Raw genomic sequence first — 23,292 nt, 5'->3', positions numbered from 1 at the left:
CAGAAGCCAAGTCCTGGTGGTCCGGAGGCCCCCCGTGAGGGGGGGGGTACTGTCACGATCGCCGCCCGGAGCTCCGGGCGGCGCGTCCCTCCTTGCCGGCGTCGCTCCCAAAATGGCGGCGCCCATGGCCGCCACGTGGGTAGCGGCGCCGGCGCGATGACGTCAGCGCGTCGACGTCGGCGCAAGAGCGTCAATGACGTCAGAATGGCGCCAAATTTGAAAATAAAAGCGCCAGCTAGACGCCAGAATGGCGCCCAAGAATAGGAATACTTTCCCTAAAGTGTATCCTGGGTTTCCTGTGTGCCTTATTGCCAAATCTTGTTCCTGATCTGTTTCTTGACCCTTTGCCTGGACTTTGGACTTTGTTTGTATTCTGCCTGCCTGTGAACTCTTGCCTGATCCTGACTATTCTTCGTTTAACCCTTTGGACACCGCGACCTTGTTCCCTCAAGAGGGCTTCCTCCTTGATCCTGACAACCTCCCTGGAGGGAGCTCCCGGCTCCCTGACACATACCCAACATGTAGAGAGATGAAGGTAGCAATGTGTGAGTTCTGACCTATATGTTCCATAACCCTAAGTTCCTCACAGAAAAAGTATCTATGAATGGGACAAGAGACATGTTCAAATGTTATAGTGTAAATTTTCTTCTAACTATAATGTTGAAATAAATGTGACATCTCAAATATGAGATTTAAACCAGTCATGTAACTCAAATGACTTAATTGTAATAGTTAGCATAAGGTCATAACTTTTCCAAAAAAAAATCCACTAATGCTCAGTGAAATCTTTTTTGTTGTCCAAATGAGCGGGACATTTCCTGTGGAATCAAACAGACTTTAAAGACTTACAATTTGATTTAGTGTTTTATAATTCCTGAAATTCTGTCTGGTCTGTCTTACTCAGAACAACAATTTTGCATATATAATCTGTCTTTTGGTGTTGTCATTTTAATGTTCCTTTGAATCAGTCAAACATGACATAAAGATCTTCTACAGCTATAAATATGGTCATGGCTGTCAAAAACAGACCTGGATAACCCTGGCAGAAAACATAACATAGACCACTATCCAATTGCCTTCAGCAGGCCCAGGAAGTCGCTTCCACTGTAGAAGTAATAAAACAGCTGATGTAGATGTTCTTGGGGCAATAGCACAGAGAAAACTAAAAATTTTAACACCATTGTTCATATGAACCTCCCTAAAAACATATGCCTCTGAACCTACTGTATACTTCTCACACATTCAGAAGTAATTAACAGTCTGATAGAATCAGTTTAATTGCATTCTGATCAGTGAAAAATAATACTTTGACTTAAGGTAACCATAAACGCTAGGATCCACTATTTTGGTGGAGGTGAGCAATATTAGGCTGATCTGATTGTAGGCCCAACAATCGGATCTCAATGCTTGGAATGCAAGGGTTAGAGCAAGGAACACAAACATTTTAAACCTACCCAAATGACATCTGCCTGATTTTTGTCCAGATATCAATCAGAAAAGCCTGTTGGAGGGTTCCATATTCTGCCCAATAAGCTGCTAAATTCTTGGTCTGTCTGCAGCATTTGTTGGCTTGTGTGTGGTCCTTAAAGGGCATGTAAAGTCTAAAATAGAATACACATTTTTTAATTAAAGTATATTGGAGGTTTCTTTTTCATTAAGAAAGTAAAAATGGGATTTTATTTTTTTGCCTTTACATGCCCTTTAAGGCACAAACGTCTTCACTGTATTTTCACCACTGAGCTTGTTATTTATTTCTTGTTCTATTCCTGCCCTTAAAACTAACCAGAATTTGGTTTTGAGTGTTTTGAGTGTCCAGAACAATAAATTTCTGTACCAATAAACACAAATGTTATATTATTAATTTAGAATACCTGAATTTTATTTTTGATACAACATTTTAATATATCATTCATTATTTTAATAATGTAACAAATGTAACCTTATTCCTCATAAGTAAATCAGCCAAACTGTCTTCTTTGGATACAATGAGGCATCATTATATAGCTACTAATTCTGTCCAAAGCAATAGTCTGCTCTGCAACAAGCATGTGGGCGAACTGCTGAATTTCCCTGGTGCAAAGGATCAGTAAACTAAGAGAAATGTAATATGAGCTGAATAGGAATAAAACTGTAAAATCAAATGCTAAAAAGGATATATATTTTATGAAATTCAAAAAGATAAAAAAAAGAAAGCTTGAATACAGAAATTCACCTTGTGCTCTGAATTCTATAGCAAGTAGATTTGCTTTAATCTTCAACTTGAGCTGAGAAGGGATTACATCACTGCATTTGCTTATCGGCAGGCTTGATTTTTCTTTTTCTTTTTTTTATGTTTGTCCTGACCTGGTTGCACATACAGTATCATGTTCTGGTATACAGGAAAATGCTTACTTTCTAAAATACTGACCTGTCACACATTGTGTATTTAAAATATGTTAAGGACATAAATCCTTCTTAAATAAAACTTTAAAATATTGAAATATGAAAAGAATCTTTGCATAATTTTAAATGTACTTTTTCCTTTGCAAACCAAATCTGCAGATTCTTAAGTGACATTGCAATTAATAAATATAGGGAAGGGTCATATATTAAAAATGAAAAAAAAATGACCTACCGCAAACAGGGAACCTTGATAGATACAGGCACCTATACAAAAAAATAAATAAATAAATCCTGAGGTTGTGAATAAATAACAACTAAAAAAAAAACAATACCATGAAGCATAAATACATTAAATTTGATAGCAGCAAGTTTGTAGGAAATCATACGAACACGGATGGACAGCAACTAATCTGACCAAAATGGCAATTTTAATATAGATTATTGATACATATATATTAGTAACATCAACCACCTTTAAACATTTCTTATAGGATAGATAAAGAGCAAATATGGGGTTTTGCCCACAACACCAAGATACTCAAGCCCTGCCAAGACTTTACCTTCATGGAGTATCCTGGTATGGACAAGAATCTTAAAATGCTGTGATCATATTACAGAGCTTGGTAACTTACTGGTCTGTCTTGCAACCCAGGCATTTTGTCATGTACTGTACAAAGGCTCTGTGACTATTTTATAACATATGTCTGCCACATTACAGGGAGCCAGGTTTATTTTTTGAATTATTTGCTTTTTTCTCCCATATAAAAAACAAATACTCTGTAAGGCATTTATTTTTATTGCTACTTTGTCTTACTCATGTTTCTACTCAGGCCCTCTACTATTTACATTTCAGTTTCATATTCAAATTAGTGCATGGTTGCTAGGGTAATTTGGACCTTAGCAACCAGACTGCATACCTCCCAACTGCCTTGTTATCTGCAGGACAGTCCCAATTTTGACAGTTCGGCCCGCAGCCCTGGATTTTTACTGAAAAGTTCTGAATTTCTCTTTGATCTCCTGCACTAACGCCAGAAAAAAAACAATTTAAGATAAGCAAAGACACAAATGTAACAAGAATTTAAGAAACAGTCTCTATTCAAGAAACAAGTCTCTTGGGGAAACTGAGCTCACAGCTTAAGGCTAAGGCCACACGGCGCGATTTCGCCGCGATTCTGCGCTGGGCGAGTTGCGAGTCGCTGCGGTTTTTAAGCCGAAATAGCTTTGTTAACTTTGGCGCTGGCGTCAATGCAAATCGCGGCGAAATCGCTGCGCTAATTCACACGCGGCGATTCTTTTTCTACTGTCGCCCGGAAACGCCCAGCGAGGCAACTTCGGGCGACAATAGAAAACGAATCGCCGCGTGTGAATTAGCGCAGCGATTTCGCCGCGATTTGCATTGACGCCAGCGCCAAAGTTAACAAAGCTATTTCGGCTTAAAAACCGCAGCGACTCGCAACTCGCAACTCGCCCAGCGCAGAATCGCGGCAAAATCGCGCCGTGTGGCCCTAGCCTAAAGGGCAATTTCACCATCATTAGAAAAACTGTTATAACAATGCCCTAAGGGCTAGTCCACACGGGGAGATAGCCCTGCGTTTGCGGTCGCGGCGACAAAGCGCCGCGCCAGTCGCCGCGACCGGCGCAGGCGACAGTTTTGTATGGGCGCCTATGTAAAAACCCCTGTGCTAACCACACGAGGCGATGCGCTTTTCAACAGTCGCCTGAAAAAGCCTGGCGAGGCATTTTCAGGCGACTGTTGAAAAGCGCATCGCCTCGTGTGGTTAGCACAGGCGTTTTTACATAGGCGCCCATACAAAACTGTCGCCTGCGCCGGTCGCGGCGCTTTGTCGCCGCGACCGCAAACGCAAGGCTATCTCCCCGTGTGGAATAGCCCTAAAACTCCATGAACTGTTTACAAACGTTCATAACCTGCCAAGTTTTGTAAAATTGACCTGGTAATTAGGAATGTGGCCATAAAATGTCATGGTCAAAAATTCTCCACAATACATGCAGCTAATCTTTTTGTCCTTCTTCCGTTTTTCTAATGGTGGGAGGTGTGTGATTGCTAAAACTGCAAACTGAAGAGCTGATGCATACAAAGCTAAATAACTCAAAAACCACAAGTAGATCACCACTGGTAAAGCATATGCAGTCCTTTGTTTTTTCAAAGTTGCCCAAAATCTCCTTGTGAGGCAATTGCAGGTAACTTTGGAAAAGCACCACACATGTTTTCCCAAAGAAAATATAGACTATTCGCGGTGGGAAAGCAGTTGCAGGTGATTATTTGCCTACAGTTGCAAAGATTTATCCACAGGTCTCCGACTGCTAATGGGTATGGGGCTGATTTTTTCACTGATGTTGATCCATACTTATGGCAAAACAACCCTATTGGGTTTGAATTTCTGCAATGTTTAAATGTTTTTGGTAGCCTTTCTTGAGCTAAGCAGGGTAAAAATTCAAGTTAAACAGGGTAAACAACTTGAAGCTATTACATAGATTTGATTAATCAATAGTTCAGCACAAACCCTATTCATTGTGATCATATTAAGCAAAGGATTATACTGCCTCTTTAAGTCAGTGGTTTTCAGACTTTTTTTTGTTCAAGTACCACTTGGAAAGTCAACATTAAATCAAAAACTGCCCTTAGCTCATAAAAAGCCTTTATATGTATGACATTTACTGTTTCAGCCATTCAACAATATCTTCAAGTTGAATTAATTATTTAATATTCCAGGAGGCATTTTCCTCAAAACCTACTTGGTCTTCAAACTGACTGATCTATGGCAGCCCCACAGTTTGGAAACCACTGCGTTACAGCATGGTGATCCACATTATGGAAAAACTCCTTATCTGTAAAACCTCAGATCCTAAATGCAACAGACCCCATAAATCAGAAATCCATTTGAATACTGAAGTAATTTAGATGTTAAGTTGTAGATTTTTGCCATACATTTTTTTCAGTCTAGTCTCACCATAGCAACAAGTAAGTGATATTTAGTGTATTAGCATTTTTTGCACAGAGTACCCTCTCCAAGGAATATAAACTAAGCAGGAATTCTACAAATAATCTATAATGATAAAAAATAGGCATTTGTTCCTGAGAGAACATAAAAGCTGTGAAAAAAGCTGTGTAAAGCAAAGTAACTTCATAGACTGCAATAACATTTAATTGCCCAACACACCAATCTACTACCAAAAGCAGTAAATGAAAAAAAAAAGAACTCCTGCTAAGTAATGGAGCATTTACAAATGTTACATATGAATGTTAAAATTCATATATTTTGTTTTATATGCTTTTAGCTCTATAAGCTATCTTTTAGCAGAATGAGTAAAATTCATATGTACCTTTCAGATTGTGGAATTTAAATAAAAAGACAAAAAAAACAATCAATGCTCAATGTTTGGCAGGCAATAAATATGCCCTTTGGATCCCCTGCTATATATACCTGTGTCTGTCCAGCAATACATTTTTGCCTGAAATCCTCTGAATTATTTACTGCTTCTTCCTATCAAACAGCACAGATAACTATTGGGAAAAGAGAACTTGTGCTAACCAAGACAGCTTCAGAGAAATAATTATGGTTCTAATCTCCATAGATGGTTACTCTTTTCTCACTTTCCAGTGAGTTTTAAAATGAGTTAATATTACTTTATGAATGGTAATACAAAATGGTCATTTCATGCACAAAGACATAGGAATCCCATATGTAAAGAATATATATAACACACTCATTTTATCATTAACACCTGAAGAAATCACCTCCCCCATCAACTACCCTCTCCAACCACATGCAAATCAATGCTATAGTGTATATTCTATATATCTTGTATATACAGTACACTGGTAACTAAAAAATGTATAGCAAAGTCTGTGTGCAGTGCAATTTTTTTGTATGTTGGGTTACACACTGCCAAGAGTAAACTGCAATATCTCATGTAAAGTGCTTTTACCCTACTGGGCTCATTTAAGAAGAAAATAAAATAGGCAAATTCAAATAAGGATTCTTTATGATTGATTTCTCAATTTTGCTTGCTTGCATTTTTTGCACTTATGTTTATAAATGAGCATTTAAGTCTGACCTATTTCCTACGATATTGAAGTCATTAACACTTGAATCCTTTCTCTCTCTTTAGTCTACCAAACACTTATTGCCAACTGCATGATTGTATCATTTGTAATTTATTTGGTGTATAGTACTGTATGTTAGTGTGTGTATTCTCTCCCTAAGCAGAAGGTCAGTTGGTCTTATAACTGAAATATATTAATGCCATGTGGATTGTTATTGATCACAATTGTGATTTATCTTCAAATCTCCATTCCTGAAATGCATGTGCTGTGGTAGAACCCTCACCAAACACCTGTTTCACTCAATGAATCAATCCCTGGCCCGCTCGCACTCCCTGCTCCCCCAGTAGTTCCGCCACTGAGCTACGCTTGTTTGGCAAACTCGCTAAATGAACAGATCTTACTACTGTATGTATGGACGATGAAACTGTTATGGACAATGAAACAGTTACATTTTAGAAAATCTGCAGTCTGGGGTGAAAAATGTTATGAAAAGTTCTGTAAAAAGTGGCTTTGCACAAAACAAAATGTTATACAGTGGTTTTCAAACTAACTCTCCCTTTTTATGTGAGTTTGGAGTGTGGGAGGAAATGGGAGTACCCAAAAGGAACCAACGCAAACACTAAACTAACAAAATATATATTTTCAGGCTTTGACCTGGCCAGCTAAGGAATATCCACACTATGTGTATCCACACTATATCCACTATATCCACACTATGTGGATCCATGTTTTATTACAGACATTTCCACATTTTTTTAATATTACTGTAGTGTTAAAATTGCTGCATGTACAGTAGCATTATATTATTTTCCAGGGCAGGGCATCGAACCTTAACATACCCCTAAGGGTGTGTTTATGGAAATCTGTGGCGGAGGGTGGGGAGAGTTTAAAAAAAACCTAAAAAAATAGGCACCCTGAGGGCCACCCCCAAAACCGTGCTGCCCTAGGCACATAGTTGCCTGTAGTAATGGAGAATTTGTTTTATAAATAAAACTATACATATACATATAGGAATTATCCCTGCAGAAAATAGTTGCCTATGTTAATGGAGAATTGATTGTTTAAAGACTAATCTAGTTTCTAAATATTTACCCATAACAATGAATCAGATCACTGCTCTTGTATAGATATAGGAACTGTTAACCAGAATGCTGGGTAACGGATCTTTCCGTAATTTGGATACCTTAAAGGTATTCTGTCATGATGTTTATGATGTTGTTTTTATTACTTTTTACACTGCAAATAATTCACTCTACAATATAAAATTTAATTCCAGAACCAGCAAGTGTAATATTGGTGTGTAGACGGCCATCTCAGGTCCTTTTGCCTGGTCATGTGCTTTCAGAAAGAGCCAGCACTTTAGGATGGAACTGCTTTCTGGCAGACTGTTGTTTCTCCTACTCAATGTAACTCAATGTGTCACAGTGGGACCTGGATTTTTACTATTGAGTGCTGTTCTTAGATCTACCAGACAGCTTAGATCTATCTTGTGTTAGGAAGCTGCTATCTTGTTACCTTCCCATTGTTCTGATGCTGGGGGTGATATCACTCCTACTTGCAGTACAGCAGTAAAGAGTGACTGTCACATTACTGGGAGCAGATGGGAAAATGACAATATGTGTAGCCCCATGTCAGATTTTAAAATTAAATATTAAAAAAAAAATCTATTAGCTCTTTTGAGAAATTACTTTCCATCTTATATTTTTTTACAGTTTTCCCAAAATTTAAGTTTAAAGTTTGGGGTTTCCTCTGGCAGCTCAGTATTCCAGATTCTGAACTGCTACAATTTGCAACACGTAGTTGGAATATTAGCAACTATTTGTATCAATTCTAACAGCTGCCTTTAATGAAACTCAGGAATTTTGCTCAACAGGGCAAGATAAAAAATGTATCACCTAAATGTATCAATCGGTCATTATCAGAGTCAGCGAACTCCCCTTCCAGAGCTGTTTATAAGGTGAAAACTTTACACTTCAATATTAGAAAAATGGTCACAAATAGAGAATAATAGAAAACAGTCTTTATTTCAATCTGAAACCAACTGAATGGAAAAAAGTGTTTGAAGGTGAACAGCCCCTTTAACCATCTGCAATAACTCTATGAAGTGCACTAAATGCCTGCAGACAGAATTGTTTGGGAGCTGTATACTCAAACTATATGCTGAGAATACGCTTCCCCTGTAGAGGCCCCATTCTTCCTTTAGTTATAATTGCAGTTTAAAATGACTGTGAGTGATTGATCTGTATATGATCACGTGGGTATATCCTAATCTGCACTGATTGCACACCCTGAGGAGCTACTTAAAAAATAAAACATAGGAAAAAATGCAGTGTTCAATAGCGCAATCATCTCAGAGAAAACATTGTTAGAGATTGGGCGTTATGATAATGCATCATACATAGAGAACATTAGATAGTTGTAAAGGCAGAATAAGTTTTCTTAAGTAATGATAATAAGGTCTGCCACAAGCCTAATGCCAAAGAATGCTGAACATAAATTGATGTACAGAAATTTGCTGCAGCTTAACACTAGAATCATTGCTTTAAGGTAAGGTCATACAAGTTCCTTTCTGACCCCACAAACGAAAGGAATTGACTTTGTCTATGCAGATAGCTGCCATATATGTGCTACCCTAAAGTCCTTGTCTCGGGAAGGACACTTCCATTAATTGATTTGTGACCTTCAGTCATGGTAGACAATGTTTCTATGCTCTGGACCATAGGTGATATCTATATTATACTGGAACATATTCTATTAAGAAAATGAATGCCCTTTTTATGGCATAAACTCATTCAGTTGGGCTTATATAAGAAAAAAAAGCACATAGCTATTTTACACAGACATACCTGATTCCACAGAACAGTGTTGGACTGGCCCACCGGGATACCAGGAAAACTCCCGGTGGGCCCAGGTGTCAGTGGGCCTCTTGCTTCTAACCATTTGGCCAATTTCATGGTCATTCCTTCATTTCTTTATGGGAATAGAGAGGTTTGATAATAGAAGAATTGAGTATAGTATGTAGAGAAAAGAGACGAGGAGAATAAAGAAGTTGAGTGAGATTCCAATAGTTTAGAATAGGGGCTCTCAGCCTAAGGTTTTCTGGTGGGCCCCTGGCATCCCAGTCCGACGCTGACATAAGAAGAAGAAAAAAAACATGACATGATAATCTCCCTCTTTGACTCACATGAACCATTTCCCAATTCCTTTACGCACACAGTCATTTAACCTCTCTTTCATCTTTCATTGGAAAGGGATGGATTCTGGGACTCAAATTCCATTTGTTTTCCATATTGGGTAGTACACAGATTCTCTGGAAAGCAGAGGGCCTTTACGTCCCGGAATCCTTAAATTCACAAAGGAAAGGGTGAAGTAGGGATTAAATCTATGGAGTGACCTGAACATTTAATTTGAAGAAAAAAGTAAATGTTGGGTGTGTTGTCAGCTGGACTAGTCAAATCAGACGGGGTTGTACTGCACACACACCAACACCCAGAAGCTAGAGAATACAAGTGTTTTTATGTAGATATGGGACCAAACACCCAAATGCATTTTACATTACACACATTCATTCCAACCAAAATAAGACTAGTTTCCAGCGTACATGTGGCCTACATCCCCAATAGTGATGTGTGGGTCAACAAAAAGTCAACCTACACCCAACCCTAACCCACCTGCTCCCAACCAGACCCAGCAAGTCCCCTCTATTTACAGACCTGTGCCTAGCCCACCAATCTTTGACATCACATAGGAGGGCAGGCTCATCTATAAATAGAGGCTGCTAGAAGAGGAAGCCAGCAGTGTAAGATTGTGGGCAGGGAGAGCATAAGGATGAGTTCAAGCCAAACCCACCCAAATTGGCCCAAACTAATCATCACTAACCCCTTACTTTATTTAAGGAATTGAGCAGGACTACTTTATTCTTCACAGCCAGCAGTGATTCTCATGGATCCTCTGCCTGGTGGCCATTATTAGCACTGCAATATGTAAAGAAAGATTTTAAGGTGGCTATGCACATGCCGAACCATACGGTACTGTGATACTTGGATTGAGTGGATGGATACTGTAGGAGACACTGTACATACACATGCACATTGTTTAGTTAGATTGAGTTGGCCAAATGACTGGAAAAGCAAAAAGTGAAGACTTCAGACTGCCCTCCTACAGTCCATACATGCACATACACAGATGGTCAGGCAGAATTGTTGAAATCAGCCAAACATCCCAATCAAATTTGAGAATGTATAGCAGTGAATACTACAAAACCTTCCTATTCTGGTAACTCTATCAGCACTGTATCAGTTACATTTCTACTACAGTAATAATTGTTTAAAACAATACATTTTAATTTCTGCTGCATATTACAGCACTGTACAATAACATAACAAGAGAAAATAATTATTTGCATTTCTCTCTACTAAAGACTTTTTTCATATAACTACCTTAGTATCCAGGCAAGACAAACAACCACACTCTCTCCCTCTCTCTGCTCAAAAAAAGTAAACAACAAAAAGAGAAAAATCAGCACAGTCTGAGTCTGACCTTATCATCCCCCTCCTCTTTGTCTGGAGGTGGAAAACTGCAGTAAAACATACACTGTGCAGTGCCTAATATACAGCTATATTAATGAAATTTCTGTGCAGCATGCAAACCATAGCAAAAAGCCTTATGCAGGATCATGCAGTGCAGATGAACAGATCTGCATTCCATTCTGACTCCAGCCTAAGTAGCTACATACAACAGGTTTCAGTCTTTTAATGCACTAAATAAATTAAGGCTAAAATGAAAAGGGCTTAAAGGTAAAGTAGATCAAAGTATTAAAAAAAATTAAAGAGGTCCTCCACCCAAAAACTATTTTTGCACAATTAAAGAAAATATCATTCTAAGCAAATTTTAAGGTTTTAAAATTATTAGTAAATGTAGTTCTGCCTGGTTTGCATTCTCTGCACTCATGTCTCTGACTCCCAAAGCTATGCTGCAAGTCATCTGATAAAGTGAATTCGGAAAACTGTACCTAATCTTTGCAATTAGTATATAGGTATGGGACCTGCTATACACAATGTTCTGGACCATTTAAGTCTACTGATTTATTAAATTATTTGATTAAAATGCATATATATATATATATATATATATATATATATATATATATATATATATATATATATATATATATATATATATATATACAGTCATATGAAAAAGTTTGGGAACCCCTCTTAATTCTTTGGAGTTTTGTTTATCATTGGCTGAGCTTTCAAAGTAGCAACTTCCTTTTAATATATAACATGCATGCATACATCATAACAAAATTAGACAGGTGCGCAAATTTGGGCACCCTAACAGAGATATTCCATCAATACTTAGTTCAGCCTCCTTTTGCACATGTAACAGCCTCTAGAAGCCTCCTATAGCCTTTGATGAGTGTCTGGATTCGGGATGGTGTTATTTTTGACCATTTGTCCATACAAAATTCAGTTAAATTTGATGGCTGCTGAGCATGGACAGCCTGCTTCAAAGCATCCCATAGATTTTCGATGATATTCAAATCAGGGGACTGTGACGGCCATTCCAGAATATTGTACTTCTCCCTCTGCATAAATGCCTTTGTAGATTTCCAAGTGTGTTTAGGGTCATTGTCTTGTTAGAATATCCAACCCCTGCGTAACTTCAACTTTGTGACTGATGCTTGAACATTATCCTGAAGAATTTGTTGATATTGGGGTGAATTCATCCAAATCTTAACTTTAACAAGGGCCCCAGTCGCTGAACTAGCCACACAGCCCCACAGCACGATGGAACCTCCACCAAATTTGACAGTAGGTAGCAGGTGTTTTTCTTGGAATGTGGTGTACCGCCATGCAAAGCGCTTTTTTTAGCCTTCCGCCAAAGGGTGGCCATACATGGGCAGATAAAGCTGCTGATATCAGTCATTTAGACCAATTTGACAGATTATCTGCCTGTGTATGGGGGCTTCCAACGGTTCTTCCCAATCGATATCTGGCCACGATATTGATCGGGAAGGTTTGATTTTTACCCGACCGACCCGCCGGAGCCCCTTGGCGTATCGTATCGTACATACGGCCGAAACTTCGTATTACCCCCCATATAGCCATGCCGTTAGTGGCATATCTGGGAAAGATCCGCTCGTTTGGCGATGTCACCAAACGAGCGGATCTTTGAGTCTATGGCCAGCTTTAACCTTGATACTGAACAATCTTTGTTGCTTTGAGGATGCTGTCACTCTTTAGAGGAGAGTCAAACAGAAGCACAACTTGCAATTGGCCACCTTAAATACCTTTTCTCATGATTGGACACATCTGCCTAGTTCTAGTCTTAACAAGCTAATCCAACCAATTTGGTGTTGCTAGTAATCAGTATTGAGCATTCAGCAAAATTACAAGGGTACCCAAATTTTTTGCATAGCCAGTTTTTCACATTTGATTTAATTTCATACAACTGAATACTGCTTCACTAAAAACCTTTGTTCAGAAAACACCCCAGTACTCAGAGACACTGGGAAATGAAAGAAATACCACTGTTATCTTTTTTGTTGAAAGTGGAGTAAATTATTATGCAGACTGAGAGGGCTTCCCAAACTTTTTCCTATGACTGTAAATATATTTAGCTACGACGATTTTAATTGTGTAAACAAACTTAAACATTAACTAGTGGTTCAATAATTAGCAATGATGCTCCCAAAGCTTGTACTCCTCATGTCTGTGTGGACCTCTTTTAGAAACAAATTTTCTCCCACACTCCAAAATAATACATGCTAGTTAAATTCTGAAAAAATTATCAATAGTAAATGCACGGTATGGCTCTTATAAACTTTACTAAGGCAAGGACCAACATGAACGATGAACAATCTCTATTAAGCTCTCCATTCTATTTTAGTAAAGTATAGTAACCAAAAGGAGTGCAACTTTATGTTAAATTGCACAGTGCTATTTATAACAGGAGTTCTTTATAAATAAAGTTAAAAATGCGTACAAAAGAGAAAGCCGTGTGGCAGTTGTTGAATTGTGTGGTCTACCAAACAAGATAAAAGTGAGATATAGGGAAAAAGCAGGGTTACAGTGGAAGTATAAAGTGTCAAAAGCTAATTATACACTTTTTTAACCTACAATGTAAAATTCTTAATAATGTGCTACATGCATTGCTATATTTTACTTAAAACAGGTTACCAATACATGCTAGGTATTCATTCATTACTATGGGTGACTAGAACTGAAAAAAACTTTTTTTTATATAACCTCATTTGCCTCTGACCTTGCTTTCCCTGGCCCAGCCTTTAATCACTAAAAACATCAATATTTATTTTTGTAAATGAGACAGCTATACAGTGTTAATTATGGCAACATTGTGGTCACCATTAGAAGTTTACCACGCAACATTCAAAAGCCATGATAATGATTCTATTATGCACAAGGAATAATGTCTCTCATGCTCTCAGCCTGTGTTTTTTGTCAGTGCCAATGCTCCATGTGCCCTCAACCTAAAACACACTGCAAGTCAACCAAACTTCTTCAATGGCTTGTTCACCTTTCTATTGTCCTTCTTTGTTTTTCTCCACCTAATGCCAGCTTCTCTTTCATGACCAGAATAGCACCTACCGTGAAGAAGCCTAATGTTGATACACATATTTGCATTTGTTATTCATCTGATATTTGAACTGAGTGAGGATATACTTTAGCATGCTAATGGGTAAACTGTAGCCTTATAGTTTTTATATTTTTGTTTACCATATTTCAACTGTATGAGGCTTTATACTGGTTTCAATTCATAGGTAAAAAGACAATAATTACATGCTTTAAGGCACACAGTTATGGGTGTTATTGTCCAGGATACTTGGGGCATGGGGTTCTCCAAATACGCAACATTTCTGCAATTTGGAGCACAAGGCTGCCATAACATGTGAACACAAAAAAAGGAAAAAAGTGGCTTTTTGGTTAACCCAGTTAATTCCGTTACGTAATGAGTTTTAAAGGGCAAGTCAACCCCAAAATAATAAAAGAAAATATAATTCTAAGGACCTTTGCAAATTTTCTATTGTTAAGTTATTTGTATATGTATTGCTATTGAAAGCAGTGTTTCTCTGTCTCTTTCTTTTCTCTGCCCTGATGTCTAAAGCTGGCCATAGATGCAAAGATGCGATCCTACGAATCATCGGACTTTCCCATCTCCCGACCTGCCACTAACCATTCCGATCAAATAAAGTACAAAAGAACAGATCAGCCGATGTTCTGCCCCTGACAGCAATCGTAAGAAAGTTATGTCGGACAAAAGCTAGTGACAGTCTCCCTCTGAAAATTGTACAATTGGCAATACATGCAGAGATATTATCGGCAGCCGACAGAAATCTTTTAACCTGTCCGATCGACCAAACGACTGATCTCCGCCGGACGAAAAATGTCGCGACTCTCCACACATAGTCCGAAAATCATACGAATCCTCGATTCGTACTATTGGATCTTTGCGTCTATGGCCAGCTGTTGATACATTGTAAGATAAGGCAGCTGATTAATAGACCTGTCTTTGTTGGGGAACCAAGACTGTTGCAACATTGTTTAAAAAGTAACAAGCAGGAGTTAAGCAAATGCTACTTTCAAAACCAAGTGTTTTTACAAATAACTTTAAAATTAATGAACATTTGTAATAAATGTATTTTGCATAGTTTTTTAGAGTTATGACTATGAAGATTTTCATTCATACAGGTCATGGTATATCTAGTATAGGTAAATCTAAAAACAACTGGACTTGCTGAGTAATCATTGAAGACCTTTCACTACATCTTATTCTTCAGTTCTGAAGAAGCTGCTCAGATAAGTAGTGAAACGTCTTCAATAATTACTCAGCAAGTCCAGTTGTTTTTAGATTTAACTATACTAGATATGCTTATAATTATGTTTTCTATTATTATGCACATTTTGATTTTGGGGTTGACTTGCCCTTTAATTACAGATAGAAAATATGTAATCATAATGAAGAAACATTTGTTTAAAGAGGAAAGGAAGTCACACTGCCATATTTGGCATGTATCTAAACAGCTATGGGGCAAATTTACTAAGCGGCGAAAATTCGCCAGCGATGGCTTCGCAGGCAGCGCTACACTTCTTCAGGCGAAAATTCGCTCAGACAACATTAATTCACTAACGAAGTTGCGTCCAGTGTGCCGAATGCTGGCGAAGTTGCGCTAGCGTTAATTCGGCAAGCAGAGCGTACAGCGGGAAGTTAAAATTGAATGGACGTATATGTTGCAGCAAATACATTACACAAGCCTAGGGAAGCTTAATAAAAGAAAATAGAGTTGTTATATTGTCCTACACATGAGCCCACTGTATAGTTTATGTGCCATACGTTTTTGCAGCCTATCACCCTGAAAAAAGGAAAAGACTCCAACTTCACCTGGCGATTGAGTGCGAATGAGCGCCAGCGTTGGTCACTTCGCCCTTTAGTAAATTTGCCCCTAAGTTTTCTAAGTTCCAGAATATAATAGTGATTGTCTAATCAATATACAACAGTCTTAGTACTGTGGAGAAAGTGAATACCCTACATACCGCCCCATTTTTTTTTTTTTCCCATTCTCACCACCGCCATCCTTTTTGTAACACTCCTACCTCTTGAACATTTCTTAGTCGAGAAAATAATCGACTACAATTATGTGTTAACTCCTGTCACTTAAATTTTTAAAGCAAAAAAAATGTATGCCATATGGTTGTAAAGTATTGAGGCAAAACTCACACAGGATGTGTTTTCCATTCCTGAACAAACTTAAAGTCCATTCCCCTTTACAATCTTTCTAGGAATTTCAAATATCAAAACCATTAATCTGGAAATTCAGATTTTTTTTCAAGAAGCAAATTCACAAGGGTCCTGGAATGTCTTCCTTCACCATCTCCATGCCAGTGTCCTGCTGACAGTGTAAGCACATCACATTACAGGTAAACTGAGATCACCTTTAGTCAGAAAAAAAAAAAAAACCTGGGAAAATTAAATATTTTAAACATAATTTTACAGTGCAGGGGGATTGAGATATATGGTTTTGCCTAATCATTTTCTTGTGACAGTATACTTTGAGTTATTATAACATTTTCTGCTACATTTCAGTATAAATATAAACATAAATACTATATATATATATATATATATATATATATATATATATATATATATATATGACTTTTGAATGAGTATCCGCACTCCAAGGCCAATTTTAATAGAAGGAGGGGTGCACGGTAATCATGTATACACCAATAGTTTCCAGACCAGCACTCCCTTTAGTGAAGATTTTTTATCTTTTATTGTTGCATAGTATTCAAGGATGATACAAAATGTGATAAAACCAAACATTAAATATGTGTTTCATAACAAGCCAATCCGTGCCCTGGTGTCCAATCTTCCATTGATTGGTTATTTAGTTCTATAAAGTTCAGGTTGGTGAACATTCTTATTCATGTGAAAAAAAAAAATTTTCACATGAATAAGACTGTTCACCAACCTGAGGTTTCAGTGAGTCTTGTGACAGAAATTACATCACTACTAAGGATATAATTTACAAGATATTCATGGCTTTTGTGTATTATATATATATATATATATATATATATATATATATATATATATATATATATATATATATATATATATATATATATATATATATATATATATATATATATATATATATATATATATATATATATATATATATACAGTATATTATCATATTAATCTCTTTATCTGGCAGAAGGAACAATTGACTTAACAGAGTGGAAATACAGAACACTAATTACCAATCCTCACATTTACATCTGTGTTAAAACCAAAGTACTATAAACGTAATTATATTATGGAGCTGAAGAGCTGCAGTTGTCAGATTACAAGCACTGTTATCAAACCCAACAATTTAGGAGAAATTCTTAACCAAATGTATAGCAACACTATTAAAGTGCAATCTTTTTGGTTTTAGACCCAGCATTTAGTTATTTGTGTTTTCATTTGAGCTTCAGGAATCAAAAAGCAGAATTAACATATTCTGTAGACACACAAAAGCTCAGCACACTTCCAAATTCTGCCGTTGGACTGCCAGATTTGAACAAAGACACTTCATGAATGATGTACAAACTAGCTGTAGGTAAGAAAAAAAATATGGAAAATTTTAATTTTATATTTCATCAGAGTGAATATACCAATAAGACCTGAAAATCAGGCCAAAAGTAAAAGTTTTGTCTACATAAATCAGAACTTTTTCAGCACAGATTCTAGATCTAGCCAAACTGGGTACCAGGAAAAATTGCCCAGGAGTCAAGTGGGCTCTTCTGGTCAACCAACTATTTGGCCTTGAATACCTATACCCAGGGCCAGGCCAAGCCGACGGGCTTCCATAGGCAACCTGGCCGGCCACATTGCACCCCACTCTCCCCCCACTGTATGCAAGCACATGTGAGCAACAATTCGGACACGCATGGCCTGTAGTTAAGAAGAGGGCACGGCCTAGCAGAGGGCAGAGAGCAGCAGAGGGGATGGCAGGGGTGGGAGGAGAGAGCAGCAAAGGGGAGTGAACATTGACTAGGGTTTGGTGACCCTTTAACAGGTACCTGCCCAGCGTCCCCCATAGTTGCACCTTAGGCAGGTGCCTCTTATACCTACCCAAATGGGTATGCCTCATTATAGGATTTGGCTGAATTCCAGAACTTTGTGTTTAGCATAGCCAAATCCAAACTCTTAGGGCTCTTACTGACGAGCGGTTGAAGCTGCGCTCCCCTGCATTCCGTTTTTCTGCGTTCAGCTGCAGGGGAGCACAGGAATAGACACATTTAGCTTTTTTAAATGGGGCTGTACTCACACAGGTGCGTGTAAGCACTGAACCCAGGTTGAGACGCAACATGCTGCATTTTTCCTGCGTTCGGCGCCTACACACGACTGTGTGAGTACAGCCCCATTGAAAAAAGCTAAATGCGTCTATTCCTGCGCTCCCCTGCGGCTGAAAGCAGAATAACGGAACGCAGGGGAGCGCAGCTTCAACCACTCGTCTGTAAGAGGCCATGTGTGTGTGACTTTAATGCTTTAGATAACTGAACTTGACCTTTTGCAAAGTTTTTTTGACCGAACCTGAATATGGAAATTAGGATTAGACTCAACATTCAGTCAAATAGTTTGTGGAGGATTCATTATTTGGGTAAATCCAGAAGTAATTGATTCATTTCATTCATCAATTATTTGGAGGGAAGCCTACACCTAAATTTAAACAGGTATAAGTGGAATTTTCCCCTGTTCTGTTCTCTCTAACACACGACTAAGAAACAGCATATAAAACACAGAGATGCACCTAAATCTATTTCACATGTTGATCTATAGTGCTGAACACACAAGCATTCACCCAATATGTTGTGAAACTGTGTTTACACTACCACTGCTTATTTTTTTACATTCTCCCGTCACCAGTTTCATAAGTTCATTGAACACATAATTGAGTACATAAGCAGCTCCTGCTTTAGAATTGCCCCTGCCAAAACATAACTCATCTACACAGAAATATCATGCAGCACTTTTAAAATCATACAATTGTATTCTGACAGCACCTACAGCACCTAGCACATGTATTTTTAAATCTGCCAAATCACAATAGTCTTTACCCACAACCTGAACCACTGTTCCCCCTGAAATCACAGACATACATCTGTTAAAGGGGAGAAGGCTGTAAATGAGGCAAGTGATTTGAGATAATTAGAGCAAAATGTGTTACCATTCTAGACTCAACCCATACCTCTACATACCCAACCCACACTGCAGTACAGGTACCTGTTATGCTGCAGGACTCTTGTACATAATGTTAGTTCAATTTAAAGTGCATATTTTTATGTTTAAAATCAAATGATATGCTCATGTTTCTAGATGAACAATCATTATAAATTGATCTTTAATCTTTTCATCTATTAACCTTTATAAATTAATGATTTTGTTGAAAAAATACAAAAAAGGTAAATAACTAGACTTGCCTACAAAAACACAAAGTTGAGTTGAGAAGACGAGATTAAAAGGACTGGAGCAAATGGTTAAAAATTAACTAATTTCTGAGAAGCTGGAGACACATATTTACAGCATTTTCAGCAACAATAAGCAACCTCCATCCCTGCAGCTACTGTCAAACTACAATTCCCAACCAGCCCCAACAGGTGGATGCTGAAAGCTTCAGTTCTACAGCTGGGGGAGAAATAGGTTAAATAGTACTGGCTAAAAGTAAACACTGAAGAAAAATCCACGTACACGCACAGACATAGGACATATCAGCAGGAGCCTTCATGTGTTTTCAGGGCAGGTGGTATCAAGAGTTTAAAGTGCACCATAATAACTATACATTTTTCTATTATAGTACAGGATCTGTTATCCAGAAACCTTTTTCTCCTTAAAGGGGACCCGTCACCCAAAAAAAATTATTCCAAATCCTATTTTATCAGATTAGTCAAGGAAAATGAACTTTAATTACACTATATAAATTATTTGAATCTTGTTTCCTTCACTCTGGGATTTCAAAATTATAACAAGCAGGCAGCAGCCATTTTGTGGAGACTGTTATTAAGACAAGCCTTGTATCATCTCAGAATCTTGTTTGTGCACCAGAATGGGGGACCTGATGTCCATCCCGATCCCCTGGCTACACAATTAGATGGTAAAGAGAACGGGGGAATGTGGGGAGAGCAGTGACATCTAAGAAGTGCTGAATTGAAAGTGAAAGTAATTGTCTGCCCCGCCTCTATGCCAGGGGCATAGAGGAGGGGCAGACAATATTTGATTGACAGCTGAGATTTTTAAATGAGCTTACAACAGCTATGAATGCTTAAATAAAAAATAGAAATTGGATTTCATGTTTAATTTGAAAAGGACTTTTATTATACAGATTTTTGTGTCTGGGTGACAGGTCCACTTTAAAGCTCTGAATTACGAGAAGGCCATCTCCTGTAGACTCCATTTTAATCAAATAATTAACATATTTAAAATGATTTCCTTTTTCTCTTTAATAATAAAAAAGTACCTTGTATTTAAGCCTAAATTACCATCCTATTGGGTTTAATTGATTTTTTAGTAGAGTTCAAGTATGGTGATCCACAGAGTCGGACTGGCCCGGCGGGACGCCTGGAAAAAACCCAGTGGGCCCCATTGGCCCAGACTCTTTCCGCAGACCCTGCGCTCCTGACCTCAGCCTGCCTCATCAATCGTTCAAAGATGAAGCGCATTATGTATTTACGTGCAGGCAGGGACAAATGGATGGACAAAGGGAAGTTTGCGACTGGGGAGGGGGTTTACAATGGGGGGGTCCGATTGGGTAGGGGATGTTTGTGACGCCAGATCCCTTAGGGCAGAGACACACAGACAGATTTGGGGAGATTAGTTGCCCAGCTGGGTAGGAGATTTCTGCAACTTTGGAGTGGGGACCTTGGGGCCCATAGGGGGGGGATACGGGGCCCTGATGTAGCCTCGGTGGGGCCCTGACCCCCCCCCCTCTGACCCTGGTGATCCAAATTAAGGAAATACCTTTTATCTGGAAAACCCAGGTCTGGATAACAGGTCCCATACCTGTAGTACTATTTTGGAACTGGCACAGGGCTTAGTAACTTTGAAGAAGATATACAAAGAGCATGCTAGGGATTTTAGAGTATGCTGATTCTAATGAATGGCTGGAGTTAGTGAACTAGACCTGCTCACATAGGCTTATGTTCTGTATGATTCAGGATGGAATGCTGCAGTTATGGCTATTCTGGGTTACAGCTGGAGAATACTTACCAACCCTTTGCACCTAAAGTTAGGAAGTGATTCCCAGTTAAAGTTCCACTAAAGGAAACAATGCTAAACAGAAAACATTGAGACTGACCTTCTGAATGAAGAATGAACTGTGTAAATCCAAAGAAAATTACAATCATGTGAAATCCCGGTATCCTATAATCCATCATGGTACAAGTGTGGCCACAGATCACTGGAGGGACCTGCTCAGTTACACAAGGACATCGGATCCAGACAGCTGCTGATATTTAGTCAGGTGCTAGAATCCAGGGTGGCAGAAATTGTGCAGCTCACTCACAGTAGCCTCAGCACAGCACGAAAGTGAATTATGCCCATACAGACCATACAGATCCTCGGCTTTCCCCCCGACTCATTCACAGAATGGCAGTGAACAAGCCCGCCCTAAAGTTCCTAGATCAGATGGCTGACGGCTGTGCTACTGCAAGGTTGCCCTCACTCCCAGACCCATGGCAACAACAGCTGCCGCTCAGGGCTGACCGGGATCGTCGAGCAATTCTACCTCTTGCTCGCAACTTTCCAGGTTCTCCCCTCCCTCTCCTGGGACAGACTGGCGCGCAGTATCCTAACTCCTTGCCATTGGGACACTGGGACAGCTCACCTCTGTTGGGCAGGGGGAGTGCGCCTGGCTACAGAAGAGGAACTCGCTTTGCCCTGCAGCTGTATTATCCTGAGGTAGGAGGCAGTAGAGAGCCCCCTGCAGGGGAAACGTGGACATATACTCCTGGGTACTGCTGTACTGAGTGACTGACTGCAGATAACTTCATTTGTTCCTCCTTCCCTTCGTATAATACAGAAATCTCCTCAGCCCTCGTGCTGGGTTTACTCTTGCTACCTGTCCAGTCTCCAAGGCAGTGTCCACCACAACTTGATCTTAGAAACTCTCTGCTGCAAGTAACGTTACAGTTCTCCACCCCCCTTTGCAATAGCAAAAATCCCCTACCCTGTCTCCTGCTGCCACAAATGAAGCTGGACAAAGGAAGAAGAATATTTAGAAGATTTCTAATTGGAGGGAAGGTTGCACAAAGGTACCATTTATTTTTGGCATGATTTAATTTGGTGAGTGAGACAAGGCAAAAATGCGCTAACCTTACAGTCATGTCTGGGGTTAATACAGTGCTCGTTAACCATTCCAGTGCACCTTTGTGCTCACTGACTGACGAATTATAGTTTTATTTAACAGTATTTTGAATGGTACTGGGTGGAAACATTCTGGTGCAGATGCCATTGCGCATGACATTGCCTCAGGCTCCCCAAACCAAAAAAATCACCCCCCCCCCCCCCACTTATGGTTACCAATGAATGGTACTTTTGCAAAGCAAACGTGTACACTGTGTGCAACCTTTTCTCCTGTCAGAAAGCTTGTAAAGATTCTGTTTCTTTTGTCCGGCAGCAGGACACAGGAGTGAGCTATTTGCAGAGGAGGGGAGGGAGAACTGCTGTTCCTGGCAGAATAATTATGGAGGTTTTACTTCTTGCAGAGAGGGGGGATACTGGCGGAGAATGGACAGGCAGCAAGAGTAAATCCAGCAGGAGGGGTGAAGAGATTTTACTCAAAGGGAAGGAGGAACAAATAAAGTTATTGGCAAATAGTGTGCATATCACTCAGCATATCAGAATATGTAGCAGAACTCAGGGGTGTGTGTCCAGTGGTTGTAGTGGGTTAGGGCAAAATGAGTTCCTCTCCTATATTCAGACATATACTTTCATGATTACTGTAGAAAATGGTTAATGAGCACTGCATTAACCCCAGACCTTTCTCACCAAACTAAGGTACTGGCACACAAGGAGATTAGGCACTCGTTCCTCATAAGGCAACTTTAGGTGATTTCAGGATGTTTTCCCACTGATTTATTGTGGTGATTTCTGGAGCTAAAACATACCACAAATGCAGTTGCAAAAATAGTTACAGGTTGCTGCTGGGAAAATTAAAGCTACTATATAGCAGTTGAAAGTCCTTTTATATACTGTGCCCTATATCCTCTATAAATGCAATCTGTATATACAGTAAGTCATTCAATGTGCCCTGAGGTAAAGTAGCATACACC

General features: G+C 38.9%; 1 protein-coding gene across 1 annotated transcript in view; it reads right to left on the bottom strand.

Annotated features, from left to right (window-relative positions):
• fras1.S (Fraser extracellular matrix complex subunit 1 S homeolog) overlaps positions 1-21,474 on the bottom strand; it is a gene marked incomplete at its 5' end in the record, with an annotated part of 329,350 nt that extends 307,876 nt beyond the window's left edge. Inside the window, 2 exons of the mRNA XM_041578095.1 lie at positions 2,615-2,646; positions 21,318-21,474. Coding sequence (XP_041434029.1) covers positions 2,615-2,646; positions 21,318-21,474 — 189 coding nt within the window. The remainder of the gene's footprint in view (positions 1-2,614; positions 2,647-21,317) is intronic.
• Positions 21,475-23,292: the final 1,818 nt, after the last annotated feature.

Source organism: Xenopus laevis, chromosome 1S, assembly GCF_017654675.1.
Source record: "Xenopus laevis strain J_2021 chromosome 1S, Xenopus_laevis_v10.1, whole genome shotgun sequence".
NCBI lineage: Eukaryota > Metazoa > Chordata > Amphibia > Anura > Pipidae > Xenopus > Xenopus laevis.
This window is presented reverse-complemented; position numbering and strand designations above follow the sequence as displayed.